Source organism: Mustelus asterias, chromosome 1, assembly GCF_964213995.1.
Source record: "Mustelus asterias chromosome 1, sMusAst1.hap1.1, whole genome shotgun sequence".
Taxonomy (NCBI): domain Eukaryota; kingdom Metazoa; phylum Chordata; class Chondrichthyes; order Carcharhiniformes; family Triakidae; genus Mustelus; species Mustelus asterias.
In genome coordinates, this window is record NC_135801.1 from 144755060 (window position 1) to 144778502 (window position 23443).

Sequence of the window (23443 nt, forward strand, 5' to 3'; positions counted from 1 at the left end):
TTATGGGGCACCTTATCAAACGCCTTTTGGAAATCCAAAAACACCGCAACCACCGGTTCTCCTCCATCAACCGCCCTAGTCACATCTTCATAAAAATCCAACATGTTCGTCAAGCACGACTTTCCCCTCTTGAATCCATGCTGCGTCTGATTGATCGAACCATTTCTATCCAGATGCCCTGCTATCTCCTCTTTAATAATGGATTCCAGCATTTTCCCTACTACAGACGTTAAGCTGACCGGCCTATAGTTACCCGCCTTTTGTCTCCTTCCTTTTTTAAACAGCGGCGTAACATTAGCCGTTTTCCAATCAACCGGCACTACCCCAGAATGCAACGAGTTTTGATAAATAATCACTAACGCATCCACTATTACCTCTGACATTTCTTTCAATACCCTGGGATGCATTCCATCCGGACCCGGGGACTTGTCCACCTTCAGTCCCATTAGTCTACCCAGCACTGCCTCTCTGGTAACATTAATTGTATTAAGTATTTCTCCTGCTGCCAACCCTCTATCGTTAGTATTTGGCAAACTATTTGTGTCCTCCACCGTGAAGACCGACACAAAAAACTTATTTAAAGACTCAGCCATATCCTCATTTCCCACTATTAACTCCCCCCTCTCGTCCTCCAAGGGTCCAACATTCACTCTAGCCACTCTATTCCTTTTTATATATTTATAAAAACTTTTACTATCATTTTTTATATTAGTTGCTAGCCTAGCTTCATAGTCTATCCTTCCTTTCTTTATCGCTTTCTTAGTCTCTCTTTGTTGTTTCTTAAATTTTTCCCAATCACTTGTTTCTCCACTATTTTTGGCCACTCTGTACGCAGCTGTTTTTATTTTAATACTCTCCTTTATTTCCTTCGTTATCCACGGCTGGTTCTCCCTTTTCTTACAATCCTTGTTTTTTGCTGGAATATATTTTTGCTGAGAACTGAAAAGGATCTCCTTAAAAATCCTCCACTGTTCCTCAGCTATCCTACCTGCCAGCCTGCTCTCCCAGTCTACCTTAGCCAATTCATCCCTCATCCTATCATATTTCCCTCTGTTCAAACAGAGGACACTGGTTTGGGACCAAACTTTCTCCTCTTCCATCTGAATCAGAAATTCGACCATATTGTGGTCACTAGACCCAAGAGGGTCCTTCACAATAAGTTCCTTAATTCTACCTACCTCGTTACACAATACCAGATCCAAAATAGCTCGTTCCCTCGTCGGTTCCGTAACATGCTGTTCAAGGAAACTATCCCGACAGCATTCTAAGAACTCTTCCTCCATTCCACCCTTACCGACTTGAGTCTGCCAGTCAATGTGCATGTTGAAGTCCCCCATGATTATTGCCGTTCCGTTTTTACACGCATCCCTTATCTGCTTGTTTATAGCCCTCCCTACCTCAACATTATTATTTGGGGGCCTATATACCACACCTACTAGTGTCTTTCTCCCTCTACTATTCCTCATCTCTACCCATAATGATTCCACGTTTTGTTCCTCAGAGCCTATGTCATCCCTCAGTACTACCCTGATATTATCTCTTATTAATAGCGCGACCCCACCACCTTTTCCTTCCTGTCTATTCGTCCTAAACGCCTGATACCCCTGGATATTCATCTCCCAGTCCTGGTCACCTTTCAGCCACGTTTCTGTAACGGCCACAAGATCGTACCCACTTGTGCTGATTTGCACCATCAACTCATTTACCTTGTTCCGAATGCTTCGTGCATTCAGGCAAAGTGTCCTTATTCCAGCTTTTATCTGGACCCGCTTTGATGAGTCGGGAACACCCTCTCCCTCTACTCCCTTATCTAAATTACCGCCTTCATTCACTTGCACCCTCTCCTCTACCATTAATTTTGTAATTCCCCTTACCCCTGCATCCTCCCCCCCATCAATTAGTTCCTTGATCCTAGTCAACTCTTCTAGCTCCCCTCCCCCCAACCTATCTAGTTTAAATTCTCCCCAGTCGCCTTAGCCAACCTACCGGCCAGGATATTGGTCCCCTTGTGATTCAAGTTCCACCCGTTTTTTGTATACAGATCACCCCTGCCCCTAAAGAGGTCCCAATGGTCCAGGAACCTGAATCCCTGCCCCCTGCACCAGTCCCTCAGCCACACATTCATCTTCCACCTCACTCCATTCCTGCCCTCACCTTCATTGCACAATGTTCAGCAAACATGCCCACTTCTGACCTGGCCTAGGACACGACCCTGAGGAACTCTTGCAATGATGACTGAGATGCTTGACCTCGAGCAACCACAACCATCTTCCTTTCTGCCGTGTATGACTCCAAACAGTGGAGGGTTTCAACACTTGGTTCCCACTGCCTAAAGTTTTGCTGAGGTTCTTTGATGCCACACTTGGTCAAATGGTGTTAAGGGCTTTCACGCTCATCTCAACTCAAGTTCAGCTCTTTTGTCCATTTTGGATTAAGATTGTAATGCGATCTTTAGCTGATTGGTGTTGGCGGATCCTAAACTGAGCATCAGTGAGCAAGTTATTGATAAGCAAGTGCCACTTGATAACACTGTTGATGACCCTTTCCATCACTTTGCTGATTACTGAGAATAGATTGAAGGGGCAGTAATTGGCCAGCTTGGATTTTCCCTGCTTTTTATGCACAGGATATAGCTGGACAATTTCTGCATTGCTGGGTAGATGCCGGGGATATACTGGGCCATGAGGTTACAGATTTTGGTGTATACAATTCTGCTGATGCTGGCCCAGAGTGTCTCATGGATGCCCATGAGACACTTTGAGTTGATAGATCTGTTCTGAACCTATCCCGTTTTGCACAGTCGTAATCTGACACAACATGATGGAAGGTTTCCGCAGTGTGAAGACCAAGTATTCTACCGATACTGTCCTGGACAGATGAATCTGCAGCCGGTAGATTGGTCAAGTATATTTTTCCCTCTTGTTTACTTCCTCACCACTTGCTGCAGATCCAGCCTAGCAGCTATATCTTTTAGGACATGACAAGCTTGGTCAGTGGTAGTCAGCTACTGAGCCACTCTTGGTGATGGACATTGAAGTCCTTCACTCTTGCCACCCTCAGTGCTTCCTTCCTGTAAGTGGTGTTTAACATGAAGGAGCACTGATTCATCTGCGGAGGTTGGGGTAGGAGTGTAAGTGATGATCAGCAGTTTTCACGTTCAGCAGCTCATGTTTGAATAGATGCCATGAGACTTCATGGGATACAGGGTCAGTGTTGAGAACTCTCAGGACTACTACTCCTTGACTGTACCTCTGGTGCATGGGACAGGGCATACATGGGGATGGTGATGGTGGTGTTTGGGACATTGTCATTTATGATTCCATGCATATGATAATGTGAGGCTGGTGCTTGACTAGCCTGTGGGGCAGCCACAAGATGCTAGTAAGGAGGACTTTGCAGGGTTGGGTTAGCCATTGTCATTTCCGATGCCTAGGTCAATGTTGAGTGATCTGTGCAATTTCATTCATTTTTGTAGACATTGTTACAGTTTGATACAGCTGTGGAGCTGACTAGACCATTTCAGAGGGCATTTAAGTTGCGTGTAGGCCTGGTAGGAATGGATGATTTCTTCCTCTAAAGATGGGTTTTTACACCAATCGACAATGGTTTCATGGTCACTCTTACTGAATCTAGAGCTTTAATTCTAGAATTATTAACTGAATTTAAATTCTGCTAGCTGCCATGGGCCTCAGGATTACTAGTTTGGTGACATTACCACTACGCCACAGCTTCCTGCTTGTCAATGTCTACTACTTTGCCATGTTTTGCATCATCTATGTGCTTGATAATGCTCTATACTGCTTCTAGATTGGTTATACAAAATGGAAGAAGTAATGAACTCAACACTAACCCTGAGAGGACACAAATGCAAACTGCCTCTGAGTCTTAAGAACATCCATCCACCATCAGCCTTTGCTTCCTGTCAGTTTGTCTTCTCACTACCACTTTCTCCTAAATTCCATGAACTTCCATTTTCACTTGCATGATGCTAAAAATAAAAGCAGATCTGTGCAGGGAAAATTGGTTAAGCAGCTGATAGCAAGAAAAAGGCAGGGCTTCGGGGAAAGGACAGGGAATGGGTCTAACTGAGCTGCTCTTGCATAGACATGATGGGCCAAATTGCCACCTTCTGCACTGTAACCATTCAACGATTAGAAGAGAGAGAAAATTGGAAAAAGCTGACATTGACTCTGTGGTTGGTAACTTACGAGAGTCTAAAACTAGACTTCATGACACATGGAAGCCCCAGTTTACTGTCTTTGATTTATTGAAGGTGAAAATACCTAAAAGCGCAAAAGAACATTTTTTAGCAAGATCAAATTTAGAGATTACTAATTGTGCACAGGACACCTGAAAAAGCAGACCTTTGTTTGAACCTCCCCAGAAAATTTAGATCTTTGAGATTTTATTTGGTGTATTTTGAAGCACTGATGTAGACCTGTTTTTAAGAAGAATTATTTCTCCTGGAAGGATTACAGATCATTTAAATGTGAAAAATATGGGCATTTTAATGTAACTTTTAGAGTCTGTGGAATGACATACAAGCATAAGCAGTCATATGCTATTTTTGTCAAAGTAGTTTCTGGACAATGGGAGTTTGTTTCCTTGCATTGGAAATATATAATTTTACAATGGAATCACAAATCAGAATATGTACAAATATATGATTTGCAAGAACAGGCATGTGGAGCCAATTTTGTTCTTTACTGTTGACCTAACTGACTACCCTCACTGGCATTTTCGATTTGTGTTTCTTTATTCATTATTAATACCATTTCTCATATTTCCCAATGGATGTCAACTACTCTAGTATGGACATCATGGCTGCAAACCAAAAACCACTTTGTGTTACAGAAGATAGCCAGGCATTTTAAGTCACCCAGAATTGGCCAGAAGTTTATTTCTCACAACACAGTTGTAGACTATTGGAAATTTCTAAGTTCTCCCTGTATAATTCTAATCACTAAATCCACAATTGCGGTGACGAGAATTCTGAAGTAAAGCTAGTTACTGCACTCATTCTATATTTTGAGAAAACAGCTGCCACTAATCTTTAAAAAAAAACAATCCTTTACCATATCCAACAACGATCTAAAGTTCTTTTGAAGGATATTTGTGTTTCTACAAACTGCAGTTAAGTCTCATTTGTTCTGTGTAACTTCAGGGAATGAACTTTTTAAAAATTCTTTTTTAAAATTCATTTATGGGATGTGGGCCTTACTGGCTTGGCCAGGATTTATTGCCCATCCCTAATTATAGAGTCATTAAAGGTTTACAACATGGAAACAGGCCCTTCGGCCCAACTTGTCCATACCACCTTTTTTAATTTTTAAAACCCCTAAGCTAGTCCCAATTGCCCGCATTTGGCCCATATCCCTCTACACCCATCGTATCCATGTAACTATCTAAATGCTTTTTAAAAGACAAAATTGTACCCCCTCTACTACTACCTCTGGCAGTTGTTCCAGACGCTCACCACTCTGTGAAAAAATTGGTCCTCTGGACACTTTTGTATCTCTCCCCTCTCACCTTAGACCTATGCCCTCTAGTTTTAGACTCCCCTACCTTTGGGAAAAGATATTGATTATCTAGCTGATCTGTACCCCTCATTATTTTATAGACCTCTATAAAATCGCCCCTCAGCCTCCTACGCTCAAGAGAAAAAAGTCCCAGTCTATCCAGCCTCTCCTTATAACTCAATCCATCAAGTCCCGGTAGCATCCTAGTAAATATTTTCTGCACTCTTTCCAGTTTAATAATATCCTTTCTATAATAGGGTGACCAGAATTGCACACAGTATTCCAAGTGTGGCCTTACCAATGTCTTGTACAACTTCAACAAGACATTCCAACTCCTGTATTCAACGTTCTGACCGATGAAACCAAGCATGCCGAATGCCGCCTTCACCACTCTGTCCACCTGTGACTCCACTTTCAAGGAGCTATGAACATGTACCCCTAGATCTCTTTGTTCTGTAACTCTCCTCAACGCCCTACCATTAACTGAGTAAGTCCTGCCCTGGTTCAATCCACCAAAATGCATCACCTCGCATTTGTCTAAATTAAACTCCATCTGCCATTCGTCAGCCCACTGGCCCAGTTGATCAAGATCCTGTTGCAATTGGAGTTAACTTTCTTCACTGTCCACTATGCCACCAATCTTGGTGTCATCTGCAAATTTACTAACCATGCCTCCTATATTCTCATCCAGATCATTAATATAAATGACAAATAACAGTGGACCCAGCACTGATCCCTGAGGCACACCGCTGGTCACAGGCCTCCAGTTTGAAAAACAACTCTCTACAACCACCCTCTGGCTTCTGTCAAGAAGCCAATTTTGTATTCATTTAGATACCTCACCCTGGATCCCGTGAGATTTAACCTTATGCAACAACCTACCATGCGGTACCTTGTCAAAGGCCTTGCTAAAGTCCATGTAGACAATGTCAACTGCACTGCCCTCATCTACCTTCTTGGTTACCCCTTCAAAAAATTCAATCAAATTTGTGAGACATGATTTTCCACTCACAAAGCCATGCTGACTGTCCCTAATCAGTACTTGCACCTCTAAATGCCTCTAGATCCTGTCTCTCAAAATACTTTCCAACAATTTACCCACTACAGATGTGAGGCTCACTGTCCTGTAGTTCCCAGGCTTTTCCCTGCAGCCCTTTTTAAACAAAGGCACAACATTTGCCACTCTCTAATCTTTAGGCACCTCGCCCGTGACAATTGATGATTCAAATATCTCAGCTAGGGGACCTGCAATTTCCCCCCTAGCCTCCCACAATGTCCTGGGATACACTTCATCAGGTCCCGGGGATTTATCTACCTTGATGCGCTTTAAGACTTCCAGCACCACCTTCTCTGTAATATGTACACTCCTCAAGACATCACTATTTATGTCCCCAAATTCCCTAACATCCATGCTTTTCTCAACAGTAAATACTGATGAGAAATATTCATTTAGGATCTCACCCATCTCTTATGGATCCGCACATAGATGACCTTGTTGATCCTTAATTGCCCTTGAGATGGTGGTGTTGAACTGCTGCAATCCATGTACATTAAATGCAGACACATCTCGCTATCTTTTTTTTAAAAAAGGCTGGTAATTCACAATAAAATATCTCTGCTTCAGGTTTGCATGTGAGTAACAGGACGAGAAGTAATGTTTCATGTTAGCAGTCTCCCACTGCATGCTTTGGTGCTAACAGCCTTTAGTTTCAGCCTCTTACCAATTTGGTTCTCTTGGCATCTAGACTTGTCCTTTAAATGATTTGATTGGTTTGGGTGGCTCTGGTTTAACCCTCAAACTAATCTGGTCAGTTAATACAATTCCGGACAAATGCGAGGTGATGCATTTTAGTAGACCCAATTCAGATGGGAGCTATAAAATACATGGCAGAACCATCAGGAGCATCGACACACGGAGAGATCTGGGAGTACAGGTCCACAAATACTTAAAAGTGGCAGCACAGATGGAAAAGGTGGTAGAAGAACGCATATGGCACGCTTGCCTTCATCGGTGGGGCATCGAGTATAAAAGTTGGCACATTATGTTACAGTTGTATAAAACGTTGGTCAGGCCACATTTGGAATGCTGAGTCCAATTCTGGTCACCACACTACGAGAAGGACGTGAAGGCTTTGGAGAGGGCACAGAAAAGGTTTACCAGGATGTTGCCTGGTATGGAGGGTATTGGCTATGAGGAAAGATTGACTAAACTGGGATTGTTCTCTTTGGAGTTTGTAAAATTGAGAGGTATAAATAGGGTGAACAATTGGAAGCTTTTGCCCAGGGCAGAAATGACAATTACATGGGGGCAAAATTTCAAGATAAGCGGGCAAAGGTTCAGTGGAGACGTTTTTTACACACAGGATGGTGGGGGCCTGGAATGCACTGCCAAGTGAGGTGGTTGAGGCAGTTACATTAGCTATATTTACGACTTGTCTTGATAGACATATGAATAAACGGGGAATAGAGGGATATAAGCAGTTGGTCTGGATAGGTAAATTTGATCGGCGGAGGCTTGGAGGGCCGAAGAGCTTGTTCCTGTGCCTTACTGTTCTTTGTTCAGTAATAAAAATTGAGTTCCCTTTTTCTCTGCTGGTGAGGGCAAACTTTGCACAGTGTCTTTGAAAGCTTAAGCTGTTGAGGAAAACCATATATATATGGCATATTGGTGTGTTCTGTGGAAGAAATTGATTAATAAAGTCACCCTCTTGTTCCACAATTTTAATAGCTTTCTTGTTGGAACGTTTCAGTCAGCCTATTCACTTAGAATGCTAGGTTTTGGGAGAGAGAGCTTTTGATCTATTTAGTTTGAAATGCTTTGTTTCGAATCTTCAGTTTGTTAATTACAGATTTTTGTACTGGCTAATTTATTTTCCTGTGTTGTTTTTCTGTAGGGGGCTTTGCCTAAATACTCCCATAATGCCCTTATGGTTCAAGCCATGAAAACCAACCTGACAGATCCAGATATCCATATATTGTTTTTTGATGTGGAAGCTCTGATCATCCAGCTGCTAACGGAGGAAGCATCCAGACCCAATCCCACTCTTATTTCTCCAGAGAGCCTCCAGAAAGCACAAGGCAGCACAGACAAAAGCAGTTCCTTCCTGACTGGGAAGAGAGCAGCTGTCCTCTTCCAACAGGTGAAGGAAACTATCAAAGAGAATATTAAGGAGCATCTGCTGGATGATGATGAAGATGATGACGATGAGATCAAGAGGCAGAAAAGGGGAGAAAGTGACTCAGAATATAAGGGCAGTAAATCGAAACCACTCACACTGTTAGAGTACAACCTAACAATGGACACAGCCAAGCTATTCATGTCCTGTCTTCATGCTTGGGGGTTGAATGAAGGATTAGATGAGGTTTGCCTCATCCGCCTTGGCATGCTAAAACCTCACTGTCCTGTATCTTTTGGTTTGCTTTCAAGGGGAGGACATATGTCGCTGATGCTTCCTGGCTTCAAACAGACTACTTGCAAGACACTAGATGGTGCCATTGAAACAGGAAAAAAACTAATTCTGGGAAACAGCGCATATAATGTGTCCAGGGCAGTCACAACTCAACACCTGCTCTCTCTTATCTCCTTAGCCAATACCTTAATGAGCATGACCAATGCCACCTTCATTGGAGAGCACATGAAAAAATTGCCACAAAGGTGTGAACCATTCTTTGTTCTTGTGCATTTAAAAAAAAATGAATTTATGTTCTGAAAATTAATATTGAATTTTGATATTAAGGTATTGAGGTAATGTTATTCCTTAACGTTTGGTAAAACATCTATTTACTTTCAATATAGTAATAGAACATAGAACATAGAACATAGAACATTACAGCGCAGAACAGGCCCTTCGGCCCACGATGTTGCACCGACCAGTTAAAAAAAAAAACTGTGACCCTCCAACCTAAACCAATTTCTTTTCGTCCATGAACCTATCTACGGATCTCTTAAACGCCCCCAAACTAGGCGCATTTACTACTGATGCTGGCAGGGCATTCCAATCCCTCACCACCCTCTGGGTAAAGAACCTACCCCTGACATCGGTTCTATAACTACCCCCCCTCAATTTAAAGCCATGCCCCCTCGTGCTGGATTTCTCCATCAGAGGAAAAAGGCTATCACTATCCACCCTATCTAAACCTCTAATCATCTTATATGTTTCAATAAGATCCCCTCTTAGCCGCCGCCTTTCCAGCGAAAACAATCCCAAATCCCTCAGCCTCTCCTCATAGGATCTCCCCTCCATACCAGGCAACATCCTGGTAAACCTCCTCTGCACCCTCTCCAAAGCCTCCACATCCTTCCTGTAATGTGGGGACCAGAACTGCACACAGTACTCCAAGTGCGGCCGCACCAGAGTTGTGTACAGTTGCAACATAACGCTACGACTCCTAAATTCAATCCCCCTACCAATAAACGCCAAGACACCATATGCCTTCTTAACAACCTTATCTACTTGATTCCCAACTTTCAGGGATCTATGCACACATACACCTAGATCCCTCTGCTCCTCCACACTATTCAAAGTCCTCCCGTTAGCCCTATACTCAACACATCTGTTATTCCTACCAAAGTGAATTACCTCACACTTCTCCGCATTAAACTCCATCCGCCACCTCTCGGCCCAACTTTGCAACCTGTCTAAGTCTTCCTGCAAACTACGACACCCTTCCTCACTGTCTACCACACCACCGACTTTGGTGTCATCAGCAAATTTGCTAATCCACCCAACTATACCCTCATCCAGATCATTAATAAATATTACAAACAGCAGTGGCCCCAAAACAGATCCCTGAGGTACACCACTTGTAACCGCACTCCATGATGAATATTTACTATCAACCACCACCCTCTGTTTCCTATCCGCTAGCCAATTCCTGATCCAATTTCCTAGATCACCCCCAATCCCATACATCTGCATTTTCTGCAGAAGCCTACCATGGTGAACCTTATCAAACGCCTTACTAAAATCCATATATACCACGTCCACTGCCTTGCCCCCATCCACCTCCTTGGTCACTTTCTCAAAAAACTCAATAAGGTTAGTAAGGCACGACCTACCTGCCACAAAACCATGCTGACTATCACCTATCAATTCATTACTCTCCAAATAACTATAAATCCTATCCCTTATAATTTTTTCCAACATCTTGCCGACAACAGAAGTGAGACTCACCGGTCTATAATTCCCGGGGAAGTCTCTGTTCCCCTTCTTAAACAATGGGACAACATTCGCTAACCTCCAATCTTCTGGTACTATACCAGAGGCCAACGACGACCTGAAGATCAGAGCCAGAGGCTCTGCAATCACTTCTCTTGCCTCCCAGAGAATCCTTGGATAAATCCCATCCGGACCAGGGGATTTATCTATTTTCAGACCCTCCAGAATATCCTGCACATCCTCCTTATCAACTGTAATACTGTCTATTCTACTCCCTTGCAACCCAGTGTCCTCCTCAGCTATATTCATGTCCCCTTGCGTGAACACCGAAGAGAAATATTGGTTCAATGCTTCACCAATCTCCTCCGGTTCCACACATAACTTCCCTCTGCCATCTATAACTGGCCCTAAACTTGCCCTAACCAACCTTCTGTTCTTGACATACCTATAGAACGCCTTAGGATTCTCTTTAACCCTATCCGCCAAAGTCTTCTCATGTCCCCTTTTAGCCCTTCTAAGCTCGCTCTTCAACTCCCTCTTAGCCAATCTAAAGCTTTCTAGTGCACTACCCGAGTGCTCACGTCTCATCCGAACATAAGCCTCCTTTTTCTTTTTAACCAACAAAGAAACTTTTTTGGTGCACCACGGTTCCCTAGCCCTACCAATTCCTCCTTGCCTGACAGGGACATACCTATCACAGACTCGCAGTAGCTGCTCCTTGAAAAAACTCCACATGTCGGACGTTCCCAGTCCCTGTAATCTCCTAGTCCAACCTATGTTTCCTAAATCTCTCCTAATAGCCTCATAATTACCCTTCCCCCAGCTAAAACCACTGGCCCGAGGTTCATGCCTATCCCTTTCCATCACTAAGGTGAACGTAACCGAATTGTGGTCACTATCACCAAAATGCACACCAACTTCCAAGTCTAGCACCTGGTCTGGCTCATTTCCCAGCACCAGATCCAATATAGCCTCACCTCTAGTTGGCCTGTCTACATACTGAGTCAAAAAACCTTCCTGCACGCTTTGAACAAAAACTGACCCCTCTAACGAGCTAGAGCTATAACAATTCCAGTCAATATTAGTCAAGTTAAAATCCCCCATAACAATTGCCCTATTACTTTCACTCCTAAGCAGGATTGACTCCGCAATCCTTTCCTTTAATAGTAATATTTTTCTTCAAAAGTAACTTGAGGTAACAGGCTCCACATTGTAATCATATTTTCCAACTGTGACCCATATTCAACTTTCCCTTTTCCTCCATTGTCTGTTTTGTTGCTGGGCAACGATGCTTCCACATCTTCCCACCAACAGCCTCTTCCATGCCCCCACCTAGTTCTTCTTGGAGAGTCACAAATCTCACATCTGTCCCAGCCACACCACTGAGACTGGGTTGGTTAGTTATGGTCAACATCTGAGTGTGACAATGACTTGATGTTTCTCCTCAACTTTTCTTCTCCATTATCATTTGCTCCCATATTTCTTTTCCTACAGTTTGTCTCCCTGGCACTGCCTTTCAATGGTTCCACATGCACCTTTCTGAATGTAGACATTGCTTCCATTTAACTCTTTCCTCTATTGCCTGCTCCATCATGTCTGGGGTATGATGAGCTTTATCTTATTCTTTGTTCTTTTCCCATCTACCCCTTATTTATATCATTTGAAGCATGTGAGCAGTTCCACAATGTATGTCAAAACTAACTCTATCTCCTCTATTTGATGTCAAGATTAGTGTCACATTATCCAAATGACATTACATGGCGTTGAGTTCTGGGTGAATTGAAATTAATATTGAAGACGACAAAAAGCCATCACTTTTTGGCTTTGGCCAGCACCCACTGGCCTTTGAACCTTGATTTGTTCAGTGTACCCAGCTGCTTTGTTGGGTCAAGTCTCGAGGTGTGAAATCTCAATTCAGTATTTGTTACCAAGCGCACCTTTCTTCCCTCTGTGAGCCATGCCTTCCTATGTGAATACATCTCCCATCCCATCTCTCCAATACAGCTGATGCAATCCTATTTCACATCTATATCCTTCATCCTCCACAAACTGCAACTTATTCAGATAACTGCATGCCCTAACCTCACTTGCACACAGTCGCTCATTGGCTAACACTATCACATTCATGTTTCTGGCCTTCAGTCTATCAACTGTTTAGCTTATAGAGGGATGGAACCCTTGTACATTGTCAACATCTGCTTTCTTTACTTCCAGTTATCCACCTCTGCCATCCAAATCACCACTGATAGTAAACCTTTTATCATTTTAATTTGGGTGGAACCAAAGTACATTCCTATGCAAGGGAAGGCCTGTCAAACAAGTCCAGAGCTCTCTGAAAGACAACAATGACAGAGTGCAAGATAAAACAGAAAAGTGTGCATACACAGATGTTAGGTGAATAATAGGGGAAGGGCCGAAATTCCTGTAGTGTATGCAGAAGAACTTTATGGAACAGTACATTTCCAGTCTGACCAAGGAGGAAGCTGTGCTGGATCTGGTCCTCGGAAATGAGACCGGCCAGATGGAGAACGTCAGAGTGGGGGAGCAGTTGGAAAGTAGCGATCGTAATATAATAAAGTTCAATATTAAGTTGGAAAGGGATAAAAATCAGTCATCGATTAAGATCCCAGACTGGAAAAGGGCAAATTTTATAGGTCTAAAAGTTGAACTGGAGCAGGTTAATTGTAAACGTGTTTTGGTGGATAAAGCAGTGGATGGAAAATGGGAGACTTTCAAAGGAGAGATGAATAGGGTGCAAGCTAGGTACGTACCTATGAGAAATAAATACAGGGTATCCAAAGCTGGAGTACCCTATGTGACTAAGGATATTGATGAAAGAAAAAAAGAAACATATGATGCATGCCAGAATAATAATAGCAATAGAAATCAGGAAGAGCATCTCAGCAGGAGAGAGACTAAAGCTGGAATAAGCAAGGCTAAGAGGAAGCACGAAAAAAGGATGAAAGAATGTGCTTAAACAAATAGTAAAATGTTCTTCAAACGTATTCATGGTAAAAGATTAGTGAAGGATAGAGTGTGGTCCATAAGGGACAAGCAGGGCAAACTGTTCACTGAAGTGGAGGGTGTGGCTGAGGTACTAAATGAGTACTTTGCTTCTGTCTTTACCAAATTAGAAGATGATGACAATGGCCCAGTTAAAATCTGGGTATTGAGCAACTGAGCAGTATTGCGATAGATAAAGAAAATGTGCTAATAGGCTGGCAGCACTCCAGGTAGAGAAGACAAAAGGCCCGGATGGGATGCTCCCTAGATTGCTGAGAGAGGTAAGGGAGCAAATTACGGAGCCATTGACAGAAATTTTCAAGCCTCTCTGAACGCAGGATTAAATCCTGGGATACTGGAGAATTGCAAATGTGACACCGTTGTTTAAAAAAGGGCAAAGGATAACCCAGGAAACTACGGACTTGTCAGCTTGACATGAATAGTCGGAAAACTGGTTGGGACCATATATGGGATAAGATAAATAAACACTTGGAGAAAAATAAGTTAATACGAGACAGTCAACATGGTTTGTCAAGGGCAGATCACGACTGACAAATTTAATTGAGTTCTTTAACGAGGTGACGCAGGCAGTGGATGAGGGTAATGCCATGGATGTTATATATTTGGACTTTGAGAAAGCATTTGACAGTGCTACATGGTAGGTTGGTTAGCAAATTAGAAATAGTTGGGATTGATGGGTCCTTGGCAGCAGTGATTAGAAGCTAAGAGATGGGAAACAGAGGTTGGTATAGGTGGGCGTTGCTCAGAGTGGGGATGATTTGAAAGTGGTGTTCCCCAGGGATCAATGTTGGGACCCTTGCTTTTTCTGATTTATATAAACAATTTAGAGATGGGTGTCGAGGACAAAATCTATAAATTTGCAGATGTTACTAAGCTAGGGAGAATGGTGAATTGTGAGGATGACGCTGAGCGACAATTCAGGCCGAGATGAACAATTACTTGGATAAATTCAAGGAAAAACAGCAAGCATTTGTTAGGAGCAAATCATGATTTACAAATTTGCTGAAGTTTTTTGATGAGACAACAGAGAGGGTTAATGAAGATAATACAGCTGATGCTGTACACATGGGCCGCAAAAGCATTGGGTAAAGCATCTCCTTACGGGTTTGTCAGAAAAGTTAAAGCCCATAAAATAGAAGGGACTGTGTGAAGATGCATACGAAGTTGACGTAGTGTGGCAACTAGAGGATTTTCACAGTAACTTCTTTTTGGTGTGAATGTAAGCATACTTGTGACTTAAAAATAAACTTTTTTTAATAACTTTATACTTTGATAAGGAGCAAAATTATATGGACGACAATTGTTTTTCAAGCTGGAGGAAGATTTATAGTAGAATTGGTGTTCAGGCCATTGCTTTTTCTCTATTAAGATTAAGAGCCTAATTTTTGGTGGACGAAACGCATTTTCAAATTTTCACTAAACTTGGAAGTATTGTGAAATGTTGACGTGGATAGTTATGAGCTTCAAATTACCGTTGGCTGGTGAAATGGATGAACAAGTGGCAGGTGAAATTTAATGTAGCCAAGTGTGAAGTGATTCATCTTGAAGGGAAGAATGAGGAGCCACAATAAAAAATAAAGGGGGTTCAGGGAAGAGCAATCTGACCACAAAAGGGACAGAGTCCAAAAGCAAATAATTTATGATCAATCTTTATAAAACCCTGCTTCAGCATTGACTATTGTGTCCAATTATGACCACTGGACTTTAGAAAGGATGTGAAGGCATTAGAGAGGGTGCAGAGTAGTTCCAGAGATGAAGAACTTCAGTTATGTGGATAAATTGGAGAAACTGAGATTATTTTCTTTGGAGAAGAGAAGATTAGGAAGAGAATTAATAGAAGTTTTCAAAACAATACAGCTTCTGGGCAGAGTAGATTAGAAGAAGAGGTTGTGATTTAAGATGATTGGCAAAAAATACAACATTGACATGAAGAGCTCATGGGTAGGATCTGGAATGCTTTTCCTCAGTGTGGTGGAGGTAGGTCCATTGAGGCCTTCAGAAGATAATTGGGTTGTTATCTGAAATGAAAAAAATGGTTAAAAGGAAATGGTTGAGGGACAGGGAGTGAGTGCATTGCTCTTCCAGGGAACCAACATGGACAATAAAGGCCAAATGGCCTCCTGTGCTGTAATCATTCTATGATTCTGAGATACTATGAGAATGCTACATTTTCTTTTGTATGTGACATTTAACCAAAGAGATGTCTGCTGTCTTGGGATCAAAGACCAAAGAAAATTACAGCACAGGAACAGGACCTTCGGCCCCCCAAGCCTGCACTGACCCTGTGTGAACTAAAACTTCCTACCTTCCAGGGACTATATCCCTCTATTCCCATTCTATGCGTGTATTTGTCAAGACGCCCCTTAAAAGTCACTGTCATATCTGCCTCCACTATCCCGGCAGCGAGTTCCAGACACCCTGCGTAAAAAAAAAAAATTTGCCTCACACATCTTTAAACCTTGCCCCTCGCACCTTAAACCTATGCATCCTAGTAATTGACCTTTCCACTCCAGGAAAAGCTTCTGACTATCCATTCTGTCCCTGCCCCTCATAATCTTGTAGACTTCTATCAGGTTGCACCTCAACTTCCGTTGTTCCAGTGAGAACCAACCAAGTTTCTCCAATCTCTCCTCATAGCTAATGCCTTCCATACCTGGCAACATCCTGTAAATCTTTTCTGTACCTTCTTCAAAGCCTCCACATCCGTCTGGTAGTGTGGCGACCAGAATTGAACACTATATTCCAAGTGCGGCCTCACTAAGGTTCTATAAAGCTGCAACATGACTTGCCAATTTTTAAACTCGATGCCCCGGCTGATGAAGGCAAGCATGCCGTATGCCTTCTTGACTACCTTCTCCACCTGCATTGCCACTTTCAGTGACCTGTGACCTAGATCTGCCTATCAATAGATCATAAAGGACGGGGGAGTGCTTATGAACATATCCTCCTCGAGCATCTAAAGCAACTGATATGATCAATTGCATCATTCCTGTTTGTGGAAACTTGTGTGCAAGTTGGCTATTGTTGGCTATTCATATGTTACAGCAATGGCTGCATTTCAGTTATATTTCATGGGCTGTAATGATTTTTGGAGCATCCTGAGGTTGTGAAAATACACGAGATAAGAGGAGATTATACAGACTGTTGAGCCTGCTGTACAATTCAGTATGATCATAGCTAATTTTCATCTCCACTTTCCTGCTGACTCTCCATATCCTTTGATCCCCTGAGAGATCAAAAATCATTCAATCCCAACCTTACCTAAAGTCCACGATGGAGCAGTCACAATCCTTTGGAATAGAGAATTCCAAAGATTAGCAATCCTTTGAGTGAAGTAATTTCTCCTCATTTCAGTCCTAAACGATAAACCCCTTATGCTGAGACTGTTCCCCTGTGTTGTAGAATTCCCATCCCAGCGAAAACAACCTCATATTACCTACCCTGTCAAACCACTTGAGAATGTTGTAAATTTAATGAGATCTCATTTTTTAACTCGAGAGAATATAGGCCCAATTCACTCAGCCTTTCAGCACTGGACACTCCTCCCATCCCATAGACCAATCTAGTGAACCTCCGCTGTACAGATGCAAGTTGAGCCTGCTGCTTATACACTATTCCTCCATCAGATTAATTCATTTGCCATGCCCTTGATTTCAGGAATACATTGAAAAGCTGTTTTTACCTTTCTGCTCCTCTTGTCCATGGAAATAATTTTGAAATCCGTAAAAGTTTGGTCAACCCTAAATTCCTCCTTGCACAATTTGCATCTTTCCCCCTTGTCAAGTTTTATGAATTTCGTTTACATGAAGGTCATATGAATCTTTCTTCAGCTGTCGCTGATTTGCTGACCAAAGTGTGTATCCATAGTCAGAGTGCAGCCGATAAGGTTCATGTGTTGAGTGAGCTATTCACAATTTGTATCAGAGAATTTTATTGGTTACAGTAAGGAACTATCGTAATTAAATCATACTGAGAAAAAAGAAATGAAAATTGAAGTTTATGAAGTGTAGCTTCCAATGCGTCAACGACAGACACAGTCGTCTTTGATCAAAATGTGGAATTTTTATCACATTCTTTGAACATTCAAAATTCAAGGTTTAAATGGCTGCTGTTTGGTTCAGTGCAAGATTGCCTTTTACGTATGAAGCAGCCAAACAAGGACATGAAATGATATAGGTTCTGCTAAATAATGGAACAAAAATTACACAATTTAACCGAAACTGTATCAGCTTCAGGACATAGTTACGACTCATTATAATCTGAATTAACAATATTTATAGCATTATATGTCCATGCCAGTAGTAACATTTTATTGTCAAAATCATTTTATATCATCTGTATTTCTCGATGCTTCACTTGCATGGAAAGATAAAATACTGTGCTGCGAAAAAAGGCTTCTGTGCTTAGTTAATTAAGAGCAGACTTCAAAGAGACAAATGTTATAATTTAGTGGCCAGGTGAATATTAGTGAAAGAAGTGAAACAGCAAAGGTAACATTTTTCAAAGCAAATTTATTAGAAAAGAATGGAAAACTAAAATTAAGCTTTTGTCAAAGCTGAATTATTGTAACTAAAGACTAAGCTAAATTTATTGTGTTGTGCAGACTGTAATTAAAGTTTGACTAATTACTGAAATGGAGACAAAATTAATATTAATGCTGTTGTACTACTGCTATTTTCCCAACAAAACAATTTTATTTTCAGGAACTAAGAATATTGACATTTTATTACCAAAAAATACATTTTCATTTGATTGCAACACAGAGTTTTAACTTTTCATTAAAAATAGTCTGATCTTCAGGCTGAAGATCAGGTCTTTCAATTATTTATTTCTCTCTGTCGTACATGTAGGAAGTCTGTCATAATTACCTGCATTAAACTTATCTTTCCTGACACTGTTGCATTCACAATGGCTATCTGGCATGAGACCACATAAACATATGACTTAACTGATGTGCTATTAATAAATGATAAATACCTTCGACATGTAGTCTGAAGTATCTCTTTGATATGTTTTAATTCTGGAGAACAATTTTCTGAGATTTGTGTCTTCCATTTAAAGTTAAATGGGTTGTAACCATAAGGCTATCATTGCTCAGTGATTTGTTGATGAGATGAGGAAACACTAAAACTTCGAACATATGACCGATATGGTCGAGCTTCAAACCCTGAACATCAAGCAGGCTTGACCTGTTCTGAAAGTCTGTAATTAATATTTGATTGTTATTCCTTGCAGACCACAGAAACCAAGCACCCTAGAGATGACTAAAGGGAAACCTTCCCCTCCAGTCTCCTCCACTGCTGTACAGGGACAGATCAAACAAGGTAACTACAAAGCAAAGCTTGGAGAGGAGCACAGCATTAAAATGACAGGGAGGGGGGGAGGCTAAATGCAGTGTGTGAAATGATTCCTTATCAGTCTTGTTTTTTTTACCTTCCGAAAAGTCCAGAGTTAAGCAATGTGTGTATTTTTGCACATGTTTATATTTATCACAGTGTTTCAATATACCAAATAGATTAAAGTTCTCTGATTCAGATAGAACGTGCAAGAGTTTATTATGGAATGTCAGTGCTGTTTGCTTTAGATTATGTAATCTCGTTTTGTCGTCAAATTTTCTGCTATTTCATTGAGTATTGAATGCTCGCTTTGTCTTGTGAAATCTAAATCTTGAACAGATGAAGTTGAATAACTGCAATGTATTGAACAATTTGTGAATGCATGAATGACCTATTTTTCTGAAGATCTTTTGTTCAACCAATTGATTAACTTGTATGTTATATTTGGAAAAAAAAAGAGAAAATCACCACTGAAAAGGTATGGAGCCTATGATCAGAAGAAAAATCAGATTGTAGCGCATAAAGAGCAGAAAATCCTCTCAAAATGTCACAGAACTTATTCTTCCATTTATTTTTTCTGTCTTTCAAGCCTTTCTAATAGCCATTTCTCCTGCAAGCCTGTCCCTTTTTGCGAGTGCATTAATTGAGTTCATAATGACAGTCTCAACAAAGTAACGGACTGAACCTTCCAGAAGGCAGCATTGTCCTGCTGTGCAAGCATTCTACAGATTACAGCTTCCAGAATGCAGATATAAGTAGCTTTTCTTTCAACGAATATGGCCATAACCTCATATGATTTGGGTTGTGTCACATACTAGATTTTTACATCTATGTTTGTTAGCAAGGTTATTCACTCACACACAAGGCTAGTACTTGCTGTAGAAATAAGCTATTGAACTTGTTCTGAGCTAACTTTGACAAGAAAAACAATGTAATAGGCTTGTACTTTCTAATTGGAAAAACATTTTATTTATTGTTTATCTAGAATTAACTGTTTTTGCTGCTGTTCCACCCCCCACTCAGCCACAAACATTACAGCTCCCTTTTGTCAGATAAACTGATATTACTGCATTTCATCTCGGGCCTTGTATGTAGTTTGGTTGGAAACATAGAAAATGGGAGCACCTAAAGACTACTCGGACCTTCAAGTCTGCTCTGCAGTTCAATATGATCATGGCTGATCCTCTATCTCAATAGTCTACTCTTGATCATCAGTATAGTGATGGAAGGGGGCAGTGCTATCAAGTGGTACTTGCTCAGCAATAACCTGCTCACGCTCAGTTTGGGTTCTGTCAGGGTCACTCAGCTCCTGACTTAATTACAGTCTTGGTTCAAATATGGACTAAAGAACTGAAATCCAGAGTTGAGGCGAGAGTGAATGTCCTTGACATCAGGGCAGCATTTGACCAAGTATGTCATCAAGGAAACTTAACAAAACTGGTGTCAGTGAGAATCAGGGGGAAAACCCTTCATTAGTTGGAGTCACACTTGGCACAAAGGAAGATGGTTGTGATGGTCAAAAGTCAATCATTTCAGCTCCAGCCCATCACTGCAGGAGTTGCTCAGGGTAGTGTCCTAGGCCAACGATCAATGATCTTCTTTCCATCATGAGGTTTGAAGTAGGGATGTTTGCTAAGATTGCACAATGTTCAGTAACATTTGTGACTCCTCAGATACTGAAACAGCATGTCCAAATGCAGCAAGATCTGGACAATATCCAGGCTTGGGCTGACAAGTGGCAGGTAACATTTATACCACACAAATACCAAGCAGTGAGCATCTCCAACAAGAAAGGATCTAACCTTAATATTTTAAGAAAATATTCTATGAAACCATCACCACTTGACATTCAATGGCATTACCATCGCTGAATCCCCCACTAAACTTCCTGGGGGTTACCGTTGACCAGAAACTTAACTAGACTAGCCATGTAAATACTGTGGCTACAAGAGCAGGTCAGAGGCTAGAAATACTGCGACGAGTAACTCATCCCCTGACTCCCCAAAGCCTGTCCACCACCTACACGGCACAAGTCATGAGTGTAATGGAATACTCTCCATTTGCCTGGATGAGTGCAGTTCCAACAACACAGGACACTTGATACCATCCAGGGCAAAGCAGCCTGCTTGATTGCTACTCCTTCCACAAACATTCACTACCTTTGTCACCGATGAACAGTGGCAGCAGTGTATACCATCTGCAAGAAGGAATCAACAAGGTTCCTTAGGCAGCACCTTCCAAACCCATGACCCCTACTATCTAAAAGGACAAGAACAGCAGATACATGGGAATACCACCACCTGGATGTTCCCCTCCAAGTCACTCGCCATCCTGACTTGGAAATGTCTCGCTGTTCCTTCACTGTCACTGGGTCAAACTCCTGGAATTCTCTCCCTAATAGCATTGTGGCGATCCAAGCAGGTAGCTCACCATTACCTCTGAAGGGCAACTATTGATGGGCAATAAATGCTGACCGAGCCAGCGATGCCCAGATGCTGCAAATTAATAATTTAAAAAACCCTATTATAAGTATGTTGAGCAGTCACCATTGATCAGAGGCTGAACTAGGCCAGCCATGCTAACATCATCGTTACAAGAGCAGGACACGGGCTGGATGTTCTAAGATAAATAGTTCAATATCTGATCCTTGAAATCCAATCTACAATGCTCAAGCCAGAAGTGTTGTAGTACACCTATCACTTACATGCATGAATGCAGCTCCAATGACAGTTAAGAAGTTTGACACCATTCACAACAGACCAGTGTGCTTGACTGCCACCCCTGACACCAAGTTCTATATCACTGTCCTGTATCTGTAACATATATGAATTATACAACAGTGACCCAATGTTACTTGACAATACATCCATCTCTGAAACTTCTACCATTAAGAAGAATGTATAGCAAAACTGTGGAAACTCCATCACCTTCAAGTTGCTCTCTAAGTCGCACATCATCTTGACTTGTGCATCTGTTACTCTCCATTATCGTTACTTGTTTAAAATTCTGGTCGAAGCCCTGACCCAACATCACCATGGGAACACTACCCCCACAAAGGCTGCAGATAGGCAAGGAAAAAATCTACTACCGTCTTCCCAGGAGCAGCTGATAAATGCAAGCTCGCCGGAATTGTCCACATTACAAGAAAAAAAAATATATAGAAAGGCAGTTTCAGTAAAGGAGGGTTCATTAATAAATGAAATAGATTCTGATGAGTATTGATTGCAAATTTCCAAAATGAGAATATTTCAGTTCATGCAACTAATCGGGTACTAAAGAACATTTGATTCTTATTTGGTCTTGACGTAGTTTAACGGACAGAAAGGAAACCCAATCCAGGCATTTAAAACTGAATAGCTCATTTTAATTTCTAACTCAGATGGATACAAAATTGGCTGAGTGACAGGAAACGGAAAGTGATGGTGAAGGGTAGTTTCATTGGACTGAAGAAAGATGTGTACCGTGGTGTTCCCCAGGCATCAATACTAGGACCCAGTGCCTTTTTTAGTACATATTTAATTTCCTGGATTTGGGTATCCATGTCACAATATCGATACCTTAAATATTCCCTCCCTCCACAACTGGCACACAGTCCGGCTTTGTATACGATCTCTCTCTCTCTCTCTCATGCTCTGTCCCTTGAAATGAGGGAGATGCTTGCTGCAAAGTTCAGTCCTTGGCAAGAGTTTGGAATCGAATCTTTTAACATGGAGAGGCTGTTGTGTTGTAGCTATCATATGGTTCTGGCTGACCAGAAAACAATTCTGTTCTTAGTGCCTGCCTTGGGTGCATTGTAAGGATTTGCAGCTTGATAATCAACCTGCATGGCCATCAATTCTGGAGCATTACTCAAACCCAGATTTTTTGGCTCAGAGGCATACACACTACCCACTGTGTCACAAGACCTCCAAAATGCACCATCTATTATACTGCAGAAACTGCCTTCAGTGGCACCTTCCAAACTTGTGATCTCAAATACCTAGAATGATCAGGGCAGCAGGTGCATGGGAGTACCATCCTGACTTGGAACTTAATCAGCATTATTTCATTGTCACTGGGTTAAAATCTTGGAATTGCCTTTCTAAAGGCACTGTGGGTGTACCTACACCACACAGACTCTAGCTGTTCAAGACGACAGCTCATCACCACCTCGAGGCCAATAAAGTGTTGGCCTTAATAATGGTGCTCCTATCCCATAAATAAAGATGAAAAACAAAAGAATGCCTGTTAAAAGGTATTTGCTTTCTGTGTTCTGCTTAATCCATATTCTTTCTCATAGGTCCAATGATGACACTTCACTCAGCAGATTCCCAATTCAATATTAATTGTAAAGATTACCTTAACTTTTATAATGAGGCATGCTATGCCTTTGAGTGTTCAGCCATTGGGTCTGGAATCATCTAAT

The 23443-nt window shown here is 41.6% G+C and overlaps 1 protein-coding gene across 4 annotated transcripts in view; it reads left to right on the plus strand.

The window, feature by feature from the left end:
• The window catches only part of wdr7 (WD repeat domain 7), a 660051-nt gene that overhangs the window by 197012 nt on the left and 439596 nt on the right, over positions 1–23443 (plus strand). For all 4 annotated transcript variants that reach the window (XM_078219900.1, XM_078219908.1, XM_078219891.1 and 1 more), the window contains exons 17-18: positions 8414–9174; positions 18938–19026. In XM_078219900.1, coding sequence (XP_078076026.1) covers positions 8414–9174; positions 18938–19026 — 850 coding nt within the window. The remainder of the gene's footprint in view (positions 1–8413; positions 9175–18937; positions 19027–23443) is intronic.